Source organism: Cryptosporidium hominis (genome assembly GCF_000006425.1).
Source record: "Cryptosporidium hominis TU502 chromosome 8 CHRO018109, whole genome shotgun sequence".
NCBI classification, from domain to species: domain Eukaryota; phylum Apicomplexa; class Conoidasida; order Eucoccidiorida; family Cryptosporidiidae; genus Cryptosporidium; species Cryptosporidium hominis.
In genome coordinates this window covers 1-12,745 of record NW_667262.1, presented here as the reverse complement: position 1 = coordinate 12,745, position 12,745 = coordinate 1, and the positions used below count along the sequence as shown (strand labels likewise).

The 12,745-nt window shown below is 32.0% G+C and overlaps 4 protein-coding genes across 4 annotated transcripts; 2 read left to right on the top strand and 2 right to left on the bottom strand.

The window, feature by feature from the left end:
• The first annotated feature begins 721 nt into the window (after positions 1 to 721).
• Chro.80273 (hypothetical protein) lies at positions 722 to 2,911 on the top strand. Its single annotated transcript, XM_661404.1, has 1 exon — positions 722 to 2,911. The coding sequence occupies one exon, from the start codon at positions 722 to 724 to the stop codon at positions 2,909 to 2,911; it is 2,190 nt and encodes a 729-aa protein (XP_666496.1).
• Positions 2,912 to 4,146: 1,235 nt separating this feature from the next.
• Chro.80274 (transhydrogenase 7B2) lies at positions 4,147 to 7,026 on the top strand. The annotated part of the gene is made up of 1 exon (XM_661403.1): positions 4,147 to 7,026. One exon carries the CDS (start codon positions 4,147 to 4,149, stop codon positions 7,024 to 7,026), a length of 2,880 nt encoding a protein of 959 aa, XP_666495.1.
• A 774-nt stretch (positions 7,027 to 7,800) lies between these two features.
• On the bottom strand, positions 7,801 to 8,184 carry Chro.80275 (glycogen debranching enzyme). Its single annotated transcript, XM_661402.1, has 1 exon — positions 7,801 to 8,184. The coding sequence occupies one exon, from the start codon at positions 8,182 to 8,184 to the stop codon at positions 7,801 to 7,803; it is 384 nt and encodes a 127-aa protein (XP_666494.1).
• Positions 8,185 to 9,635: 1,451 nt separating this feature from the next.
• Chro.80276 (cyclophilin-RNA interacting protein) lies at positions 9,636 to 10,544 on the bottom strand. The annotated part of the gene is made up of 1 exon (XM_661401.1): positions 9,636 to 10,544. The coding sequence occupies one exon, from the start codon at positions 10,542 to 10,544 to the stop codon at positions 9,636 to 9,638; it is 909 nt and encodes a 302-aa protein (XP_666493.1).
• Between the last annotated feature and the right edge of the window lie 2,201 nt (positions 10,545 to 12,745).

Genomic DNA, 12,745 nt, shown 5'->3' with positions numbered 1-12,745 from the left:
GGAATTCCCCGATTTATTTCATATTAGAGAATATCGATCATATAGTGTCGATAGAATTGCATAAGGATTGATATTCATTTGAGCCTAGCATCTGATCTAAAGTAGTTAAAATAATCTCATTGTTGCTAAATTCATGCGCTTACAGCATTGTGCAGTAATATGTTTATTTTATACAATACAAATATAATCCTATTANNTGAATCTTCTCTTCCCCCCCATATATATAAATATATTAATAATGATAATAATTCATATTTAGGCTGTTATTTTAAATTTCTCAAAGAAGAGAAAGAAAGTATTACTGAAAACGATGTTTTAATCTCATTTCATTAATTTTTATTATCTAGATCATTTTATTAGCATTTACTTGTAATATTGTCAAATTAAGATTTCTGAGTTGCCGCGCGCGCCCAAAACTTTGTCTAAAATTCTATTTTGTGATTTTGACCCCGGAAAAAATAGTATTAAAAAAAGTAGAATAAAGAATAAATAAATGGGCAATTTGATTGAACAATGCTCACAAAAAAGGAAGCTTTAGAATACCTTTCAAGTTAAAGTGCTAGTTTAAGTTTTATTTTAATAATTTTTACGGAAATTAACGCTCCAAAAAGATTATAAATCAAATTATTACGCTTACACAACAACCTATAATGCATAAACTCATTATGGCTTTATTAATAATGCAAATATAATAATAAATCGAAATCTTAAATAAATAATAATGACAATTAGTAAGAGGGAGTTGAGATCATTATTTGGGAACTTGCACCCTCTAAATGTGGGGTTAGTTTTCAAAGTATATAAAGAACTCAACTATCATGATATTCAGTTTGATAAGTTATCCGTAAGAAGGAATAAGTATACAACAAAGAGTACAGGTTTGATCAATAATTATACTAAAAGCCAAAAAAGTAATAAAATTCGAGTTAAATATTCCGAATTTATTAAATATTTGGCAGAAAACCTCTTTGAAATGAATATTAAAGATCTTGGATATCTTCAGAGCTTAGAATTATTGGAAATTTTTCAATATATTAAGGAAAATGAGCCATCAATTAATAAAATGCATAACTCACATAAGCTAGAAAAATTAATATTTTCAATATTGAAGATTCATATTATATATATTTTGGAATTGTCCATTTTATTATCTGAAATAAGTGAAATAAAGGCTCTAATTGAAGATTTTTCAAAGTTACTGTTATGCTTTGAGATAAATGTTGAAGATCTTTTTTATAATATTAATGATGATGAGCTTATTCAAATATTTAATTTAATTTGTTATTTCTTAGATTTGAAAGAAGAAATTATTTTAGATAAGAATCTGGATAATATCCTTATTAAAATTTTGAATATTTCTATGAACAAAATAAAAAAGCACTTTAATATTCTCTTACATCATCCATTAAAAATGAGTGAAATAATTAATCAGCCAAATAAATCCAAATGGATCAGTTTACTCGATTCTAAAGATATTGTAATTTCAAATGAAGATTTGATATTATACTTTATATTGAAGAATTTTAATGGTTATTGCGATAACTTAATACAAGTTATGAAAATTATCCGTTTCAATTTCCTCTCAGATTCTGCCAAAAATGTTTATAATAGAGTCCAGAGCCCCGTTTTAAACTCAACAAACATAACCAGGAATAAATATTTTGTAAATAATGCATTAAGCTTTCCAAATTCTACAATTAAACCTAAATTTATGATTTTAAACAACTTATCGGATTGGTCTCAAATTCCCGCTATTAATAAACACTTTGTTATAGAAAATAACCTTAATACTGATGGTTGTTTTTCATATGAGGTACAGATTATGAATCAAGGTAAATTCAGATTTCCTGGGAATTTCAATGATTTAGTCAAGACTTGGCATCTTTTCCTAGGAATTTCTATCAAAGTTGATGAAAAATTTCAGCCTTTTATATTCAATCTATTTTCACTACTTTGTGAAAACTCTAACAAAAATCACACAGACAAATTTTTCCGTTGCCGTTCGATCTTAAAGTCATCCAAATATGACTTTAAAACAGGAAATATATCAAAGAATATAATGGCGCCGGCGCCAAATTCTCTTTATAAAGAAAAGAATTGCATGCAAAATGAAGTGGTTATACAAGAGGATGGATTAGTATTGGCAGATAGCAGCGGAAATGAAATTTGGAGGGATGAAAACAAAGTGATCTTTGTAGTAAATTTGAGAGAGAAGTTTATTTTAGTTGAGATTGGAGGATTATTTTCTGTTTATATTGAAATTCTTGATAGTTTGTTTGAATATAGTGGATTACAAACAAAAAACAATCTCATTTTTCCATTAATAAGCTACAATAATGAATATTTTAATATAGAATTGAATTATTACTCTTGTAATTTGAGTATGAAGGAGGAACAGACAAATCTGAAGGAAATACAAAATCAAGAATACAAGAATAGATTAATCGGGTCCAAAACTAGAAGAAAATTACTCATTGAGGTTAGTAAGAAACAGTCAGGAGCACCAAAAAGAGTAACCAGACTTAGACCATCTGGGTCTACTAATGTTGTGATTCCTTTTTCTATGGATTCCTTAAATTCTTCTTTATTTTCTGTTACTTCTCCAACAGGTAGGAGAGGAAGACCAAAGAAAAATATTAACCAAGCATACATTAGAGAGTTGGCATATATGAATAACATGAAGGAATACTGTTCTTCATCGTTAGCGAAGGCTTCAAAGAAGAATGGAAGTAGGCAAATTCCAGAATCTACTGAAGTTCGAGATCCAGGCTCACTTGTAATAAAGAAGATCAAAAAGAAAGTAAAAGCCGCTACTACTAATAATCATCGTTATTTTAATTCCTTTTTAGGGAAATTTTTTACTAAAGGTCTCGAAAAGCTACTTAGTTTCTTTCGTGGCCGTCTGCTATAGCTTCTCTAATTCATATAAATTATAATAATCTAATTGTCTTTACCATTTGACTCTTTTTTCTACACTATTATTTAAATCCAACTACTTCTACTACTACTACTACAAGCTTCCACTTTTTCTAACCCATAACTCTAACTCGCTTTTATTATTACTCTCAGCATCTAATGCATAATCCTATTTCAACCTCTACAAATACTCATTCACCAATGCTACAATTCTTTGCGCATGCACGCATGCAATCTTGCCCAGATTCCACCCGCCAAAATCGCTTTACTTTTTTTTACTATTGCCTTGTATAATTTTTTCATGCAAAATACTAACCCGCTCAATGTTGCCGCCCGACACGTGTCAAAAGTCTCGCCGGTATATGCATAAATAATATTTTTATTGCAATGTTCTCATTGCAATTGCATGTTTGAAAAAGGTAGAGATTAAGATAAAAAAAGAAGAAAATAACTCGAGCCAAAGTTTAAATTTTTTTATACAAAAAATTTATTTATATATTTATATTAAATAAGAGGTTTAATAGGCTGAGAAACTTGGAGTATACCCCTAAATATAAATATATAATAAATTAGAGAAAGTCGTGATAACCGATAAAGCTAAGAATTGAGTGTGTACAGGCTTGTGTTGTATTTTTTAAAGAAAAAGGAGAGTATTTACCACTCCAAAGGAGTGAATAATGTGTAAAGGAAGAAATGCCTGGATGTTGAAAAGTTCGACTTCACTCATATTGGCGATATGTCTGGTATTATTCCTAGTTCTGGAAAATGTTGGTTGTGAAGACGTCCCAATAAGACTGAAGACTTCGAATAATTTAAGAGGTGGGCCTAGTACTAATAGAGAGTCAAATATACTCGTCCCAGCATTTGAGCCAAGTAAAGAGTACGTTGATAAATACTTTTCCTATGTTGAAGCTTTTCTCAAAAATGTCAATTATTTATCAACTTTGAGTGTTTCCCTTGAGGTATTTAGCTCCATATGCTTTGTATTGTGTCTGAGAGGGTTGTCCACTCAAGAAACTGCGAAAAGAGGAAATTCTTTGGGAATCGTTGGGATAATATGTGCAATAGCAGCAACTTTCTTAGCACCGACTTTTACAATGAATTGGATTATGTTCATTGTACCATTTGCTCTAGCAATTATCATTGGAATTCCTATATCCCATTGCGTTTCAATGGGTTAATATACCTCAATTAGTTGCCTTATTTCACTCATTTGTGGGTTTGGCAGCAATGTTGATATCTTTTGCAAATTTATGGACACCATTCCAGTCATCTGAGGAAGAATTCTCAGCTGTTCATGCAATTGAGATGTTTATTGGAGAGGCTATCTCAGCGATTACTTTTACTGGTAGTATTGTTGCAGCAGGAAAGTTACATGAAATATTCCCTTCAGGAGCTCTTAAGTTGCCTGGACGTCATTTCTTAAATGCGCTCATGGTAGCTGGTCTAATAGCCTTGGGGTCAGTCTTCATCATTATCACAGACTATGCAAATAGAACTTACTTAATGTATGGAAACAGTCTGCTCTCAATGTTATTGGGAATACATTTGGTGGCTTCTATTGGAGGAGCTGATATGCCTGTAGCAATATCTATGCTCAATTCTTATTCAGGATGGGCCACTTCATTCACAGGATTCCTCATCAACTCAAAGATGCTCATTATTTGTGGAGCTCTAATTGGTTCATCTGGTGCAATCCTTTCTCATATTATGTGTTTGGGAATGAACAGATCACTACTCAATGTAATGCTTGGAGGATGGGAATGTAATGGAGACTCTAATGAAGCTCAAGCTCTTGGAGATCAATCTGATGTTAATAAAACAAATGCAATGAAGGTAGCTAGAGATCTTTTGTCTGCAAAAAAGGTACTTATAGTCCCTGGTTATGGTATGGCTGTTTCAAGATCCCAACAAGATGTAGCTTCTATAGTAAATGCTCTTAGACTGAGAGATATTTACGTAGAATTTGCTATACATCCTGTTGCTGGCAGAATGCCAGGCCATATGAATGTATTACTTGCAGAGGCTGATGTTCCCTACTCTATTGTCAAGGAGATGGAGGATGTAAATCCTCATATGGAAAGTTTTGATGTTGTATTGGTCATTGGAGCAAATGATACAGTAAATCCACTTGCACTTGAAAAAGATTCCAAAATTAATGGAATGCCTGTTATAGAAGTTTGGAGAGCTTCTAAGGTTATTGTTTCAAAGAGAAGTCTAGGGAAAGGATATGCAGCTATTGACAATCCACTCTTCTTTATGAAAAACGTAGAAATGATCTTCGGAAATGCTAAAGATTCTATGATTAATGTCTTACAAAATATTATTTCCATATCTCCAGAACAAAAGAAAGCCAATTTGAATGATGATCAAGAAACTATTGACGGTACAACAGCATCTCAAGAAGATAATGAAGAGTATCCTACCCCTACTATGACTATTGGAGTCTTAAAAGAAGATCTCCCTAGTGAAAAGCTAGTTGCTATTGCTCCAAATTTTGTCAAAAAGCTCCGTAAGCTTGGATTTAGAGTCCTTGTAGAAAGTGGAGCTGGAACAAAAAGTCAGTTTGATGATCAAAAGTATGAAAACGCATCTTGCACAATTATGGCTACTCGTCAAGACGTTGTAAGTCGATCTGACGTTATTGTTAAGGTACAGAAACCAACTGATGAAGAAATCTCGCAGATGAAATCTGGCCAAACTTTGGTTAGCTACATATGGCCAGCACAAAATCCATCATTGCTTGAATCTTTAGCTAAAAAGGGAGTTACTACTATAGCTTTGGATGAGGTTCCAAGAACTACAAGAGCACAAAAGCTTGATATTAGAAGCAGTATGAGTAATTTAGCAGGTTATAGAGCTGTAATTGAAGCCTTTGTTCAGCTTCCTAAATTATCAAAGTCTTCTATTACTGCTGCTGGAAGAGTGGATGCTGCTAGAGTATTTGTAATTGGAGCTGGTGTGGCTGGATTACAGGCTATTGCTACTGCAAAGAATCTTGGGGCTGATGTATATGCAAGCGACACAAGAACTGCAACTAGAGAAGAAGTTGAGAGTTTAGGAGCTAAGTTTGTTACTGTTAATATTAAGGAAGATGGCGATTCTGGGTCAGGATATGCCAAAGTAATGAGTCCAGAGTACTTAAAAGCACAAAGTAAGCTCTATTCTAAGATGATAAAGAGCTGCGATGTTGTAATTACTACAGCATTAATTCCAGGAAAGCCTTCACCAAAGATTATCACCAGAGAAATGGTCAATTCTATGAAACCTGGAAGTGTTATTGTCGATATGGCAGCAGAAATGGCTGATACAGCTTCTGGATGGGGCGGAAATTGTGAAATTACCAAGAAAGATCAAATCTATCTGGATGAAAAGAGTGGTGTCACTATTATTGGACTTACAAATCTACCATCAACTATGCCATCTCAAGCTTCTGAATTATTTAGTATGAATGTTGTACATATGCTAGAAGAACTTGGAGGAGCAGAGCACTTTTCTGTTGATATGAAAGATGATCTATTGAAAGAAATGGTTGTTACAATTAACGAAAAAGTTACATATGTACCAGTTGATAAAAGACCACCCCCACCAAAGAGTGAGAGTTCTAATTCCTCCTCTTCTTCATCTTCCAATTCTTCATCAGCAGAAACATCCCATAGATCATTCTCATCAATTATGGAGAGAGTTATCTATTCCAATGTCTCTTTTGGATTCTTCGTATTCATTTCTGTTCTTGTTTCTATTGGGCTTGGATATATCATTGATCACGATACATTGGGTAATATTCTTGTATTTTCACTCTCTGTTATTGTTGGTTATTACTGTATATGGAATGTTACTCCTTCTTTGCATACTCCATTAATGTCTGTAACCAATGCGTTATCTGGGATTATCATTATAGGAGCAATGTTGGAATGTGGCCCAGTCATTTTATTCACTGATTTCCAAGTCTATTCTTTCCTCTTGTTCTTGGCTATGTTACTCAGCTCCATTAACATAATTGGAGGATTTTATGTTACTACCAGAATGTTGTATATGTTCACCGATAACCAAGTTGGATCTTGTACAGGAGAAGAAGCTCAGGGTACAAAGCACACTACAATCATATAATATTTCAAGATCATCCAGTTTAACTCCTGAAATTCATTGAGAGTTATTATCTACTGATTTATATGTATTAATCCTTTTTTTTCAAGATCTTACCATATAAAGTCGATTTACCAATGTATATTATTCATTATAGTTATCGGAAATAATATAATCTATCAACTGTTTATGCTCCAGTAAAGCTTAAGGCTCATTTATTACAAAGGTGTTTAGTATAAGAACCCAAGATCTTTCTCAAATTAAAAAAGAAACAAAAACTAAATGAATACTTTATACAGATATAACAAACAATATCTGGCTTTGAGATGATATCACAATAAACATTGGTTTAGTTTGGTAAAATTTCAAATTTAAGGCTATTTCATTACTAAGATAGAATTAGTTGACGGAAACTTCTATTATTAGTATCACTATCATCCTAGAGATTTTGTTATAATGTGAATAAACGACTACTTTTTTTCCTCGTCTCGTTTAACTCTAGACGCTTTTATTCATCAAAATTAGAACTTTCAATGTAAACTAACACAATAGAAATTTCAATTATTAAGTAATAAAGAAAATACTTAAATTCAGCAAACGAATTCCAAATTTTACAAAGAAAATTAATTTAGTAGACAGAATATTAATTCTTAGTACTAAAGTAATTTAGTAATTGTTGAATGAAAATCTCCAGCGAGCAAAATGAGAAAAGTCATGTCTTAAAGAATAGTGATGTTGCTTCTAGAAATAGATACTTTGTAGACTTGTAATTCTAATAGGCCTTTTAACTGAAGTAATTCAGTGAGCAACTGGCTGGGACTGAGTTGAAACTGGTTGTTGCTGGGATTGTGGCTGAGATTGATTCTGATTCTGGTAGAATCCACGGCCTCTACCTCCACGGCCACGTCCTCTCATTCCTCTACCTCTTCCTCTACCTCTACCTCTACGTCTATCACCCTTAACTGGGGCACCATTTGGACCAGAGACATTGACAGCCTTACGACGGCCCTTGTCGTCGGTTTCAATTTCATATTCTACTCTCTCATCTTGTGCCAAGGATCTGAATCCTTCAACCTTAATGTTCTGCTGGTGCACAAAGATATCCTCAGATCCGTCGTCGGGGGTAATGAATCCGAACCCCTTAGTCGAATCAAACCACTTGCAAACTCCAGATAAAGGCATTTTAACAAGTTTTACAGGTTTCTCTTAAAATCGTTTAAATCCAAAGAATTTACGTTGTCTAATGGGGTCTAAGAGAAGCTACACTAGTGTAAAATGTGAAATATACTTTACCGCGCAAAGTCCTTTATTAATAATAAAATAAAAAGTGAATATATTATATAATAAACTTGAATATATAATATTTAAATATACATATACATATATGTTTATTTATTTATATATATTGAATGGGCAATCCACTTTTCTAAATTTGATAACTTTTAATCAACTTGACAAATCGTATTCATAATTACTAATAAAACTAATTGATATATTAACTAATCTTAATATTTATACTAATCAACTTTGCCTTATACATCAAATATAGATATATATAGGAGACGCGTGAGACACGACATTTAGTACCAGCGTACAGAGGCGGGTAATTCAGCGCGAATGGTGGGGAATTGTCTCAGAACCAATCAATTCTTTATAAGGCGGAGAGGGTATAAATTCAAGTTGCAATTTTAAAAAATATACGAAAGAGCTGAATTTAAAAAGGAGTAATGCGGGTAATAGACATTTTCGGGAGCAAAAATTGCTATAAGTGGATCCTAGAGGAGATATATTTGGCGGGAAGCCCACGAGTAAATACCAATGTGTGGGTACTTCAGCGCCTGGGAGGTTTATTAGTTAGAATGAAAAATATTGAGGTTGAGTAGACCTAACGGCATTTATGATTTCACTTCTCCTATTGCTAGGTATTCAGATTCGTATCGCCAGACATGTGATGTAAAAATTAATATTGTGCCTGAATCCATGTGGCGCCAATATCGTATTTTGTGTTGTATGGCCGAGTAATGCAGTAGTAAGATAACGTTGGCAATAGTAATTTCAGTATAGTAGCGGTATTATTATTATTAGCAGTAGTAGTATTTATAATAGTAAAGCAGAAGTTGGCTTTAGAGATAAGTAACTGCTCTTTATGTCCTTAGGAATTTTACTTGAAGAATAAGACTCAATTTTTAGCATTAAAAACAATGATTTGGCGCGCTGATAAAAATTTACATGATTAAAAATGTCAGACGAAAATGAATTCAGAATAATGAATATACACAAGTGCATATTCATATAATCAGGATCAGTATAATCTTTAGATAAATTTACATTGAAGAAATGAGGGGGTTTTGTGTTGTTGGTCAATTAATTAGGTTCAATAAAAAATTGAGCTAATAGTTAATTCTGGATCTCTTTCTATATTGAGTTATTTTTTGATCCTGTTTTGAGCGTATTTTCTGATAAACAAAATCTTTCCAGTAATTAGAAACAGATTGTGAAAAATCAACATGTATTCTGAAATAATGAGTTAATTCAGTTGATGGAAAAGATAAGTTACGATGAATTATCACAAAAATAAGATAAAGTTCAGGGAGGAGAAGAAGAAAAGGGAAAGATCGTAGTTAGAAGTCAACTTACCTTCTATCGTCAATTACAGCGTTTTGCATTTTCAAAAATGCCATTTCACACTGTTGTTTAGTTTCAAACTCAATGAATGCATATTGAAGAGAGTCTCCAGTCTTGTAGTCTCTAATAATGTTACAAGATTTTACTTCACCAAATCTCGAGAATATAAGCTCTAAGTCATCGTCTTGAGTAACTGGATTGAGCTTACAAACAAAAAGGACGTTTTCTGGAGGTTTCATATCAGCATCAGGAATATCTCCAAGAATCTCTAAGGTTATAGCTCTAGATTTAGCTTCTCTTTCACTAATAGAATTTAGAGCTTTAACTTCATCCTGATCATACGTTTGAGCCAATGGATCAGTTTCTTCTGGGGGTGAATTAGGTGGAATGATTTCCAGAAGCTGTAGAGAGTCTTCAAAAGGGTCATCCAATATATAGGTATGTAGAATCATAACTTTTTGTAAAGGTATAGAATTTTCATCTGTAATAACTTGGTTGAGTTTAGACAAAATAGGAATCCCTTCCTCAACTTGAGCAAAAATTACATGATTACCATCCAAATGACTTAATTCATCTTTCAGTGTAAAATAAAACTCTGAACCCAAAGAATTCTTGGAAATATGATTGACCATTCCTAGAACCCCCATTCTTTTATGCTTAAGTTTTGGTGTAGTTTCAAGTTCCAAAGATATGCTATCCTTTTTCTGATTATTTAATAACTGATAAAGTGAGGAATTCCCATATTGCTTAGATCTGCCAGTTCTGGCAATAAAATCTTTCTCTATCTTATAAAATTCACAATTATTATAGAATTTAAGCTTACAGAGCTTTAGAAAGTTTTCACACGTCTTTGGACAAAGATCCACATTTAAATCAATCACCAAGTCCCCTAAAGTAGTTTCAATTAACACCGACATGTAAGAGTCAAGTTCTTCTTATTGAACTAATCCAAAAATCAATAATCTAAATCTTCATGTTATCAAGTTAATCTCAAATGTATTCCTTCGAACTTTAACCTCTAATTTGATTAGACACTTTTTATTTATTATTATGGTTGCTTCTTTATATCTTTAGGCGGGTAATTCCTCACTAAGTGTTACCGGTATGCATTTTTTTTATTTCTTAAAAGACTATATTTGCCGTCATTTTTTTCATGTGGACAACAAAAAATTAAAAATTGTTAAGAAATATTTCATGCTCGTATTTTAGTAGTAAAAGGAAAAGGAAAGAGAAAACTACACAAATAGGAGGATTTGAAACGGACAATAAACTTCGTAGAATAATACTAATTTTATGAGAAAATAATAAAGTTCAATATTGGATCAAGAAGGGTAGAACAAAAATATTTAAGAATTATTGAGAACTCTTTTCTTTATTTCCTTTGGATTTGCTACTTTAACTGACTTGAATTAATCTAACCATTTCAAAATATGGGCAAAAAGAATGATGCTCGACCTTGCTCTAAAAGGTTTTTAAAATTTCCAAAAATGGGCAGTTCACTAAAAATATACACACAAGGTATGAAAATAATAGTCGATAGTTTTTACTGTTAAGCCAAAAGCCCTCTAGTATTAAATTCTTTTAATATTTATATTGGAATGCAGTAAGAACCATAGAAAACGGATAAGCTACTTTTGTCTCAGTAATCTTCATGCAATGATTTTGTTTTGATCATCAAAGATCAAGAGATGATCTGCTAAAGAGAGACTTTGATGGCACAAGTTAGCTTTAATTAACGCTAAAATATGAATTCCACTAACTATAATACCCTTTTTGCAAATTGTATTTTTTTTTTTTTTTAGAAGAATCTGAACCTGAAAAATTTCAAGTAAGAAAAAATAGTGCACTTGATAACTTACTTGAGTTATCGTTTCCACCAGTGAGGTCTTTTGATGGAGAAAAAAGGTAAAGTTAAAAATAATAGCATTTTGTTTGATTTGATTTAGTTCAAACAATTCTTAATATAAATTATACATAAACTATTAATACATTTTTTAGATCATATGAATTTCGATACCCAAATAGCAAAAGGTCACTATTCCCATTTGAACTAACACCTAGAACACTCTGCTGTATAGATAATATTAAAATGGGAGTAAAAACAGTAAGTATGATAGCCTCAATTTTTCTGGTATCAATCTTATTATTACCTTATTTAATATATCTATTTCTCCCATATTTTCATAGGGAGCTATAATTGGATCTATCTTTGGCGGAATCAATGGTGCATACCATGCACTAAAATACAAGAATTATATGGCAATTCCAGTCTTTGCTGTAAGTCAAAAACTAATTCGGAGTCAAATTTTGTTAATAATCTTATCCCTTAATTAGATCGGTGGAGCCATTAGTTTTGGATTCTTTCTTGGGTGTGGGATGATAGTTAGATGCCAACCGTCAGAACTTACCAAATATAAATTTCACAATAAATGTAGTCAGGTCATTTTTCCAATATACTTTAATAAGATTGAAAGAGTTTCCCGCAAAGACTTCAAAATACATGATAATTTGAATAATTTATACAAATTCCAAAATGATAAAATATCAAAATAACCAATTAAGTACGAAACAAATTATTAATTTTCAACTTTATTGATATTTAAAAACCTATTAATTTTATTATTAATTCTATGTATCTAGGAGTTATGATTTCTGTATAAATTTTCCACAAGACCTATCTCAACTATTTTAAGCCATGCAATTTTCCCTATACCGGCATTTACTTGCATACATGCCCAAAAGGCGGCAACTCTGCATGTTTATACTTTAAGTGGGAATTATTAAGATATTTTGATTCTTTTTTTTCTTAAATTTTTAAAAGGGAAAAAGAAGCGAAAAAAATTCAGAAATCTAGTCGATATATCCACTATTTCCTTGGATAAATAATAACTTTCAATCTATAGATTTTTAATATTGATTTGGAAGAAATGAGGGGAAAGAAAATATTTGGAATGTGCAACCCGATTTTGGATATAGTGTTAAAGGCATTTCCTGATAGAATAAAAGATTTAGGGCTTAAGATAGGGTCAACGACTCTTGGAAATGATGAGGAAGTTTTCAAGTTAATTGGAGATATAATTTCAAACAATGAAGATGCCAATTTTGTAGCAGGAGGATC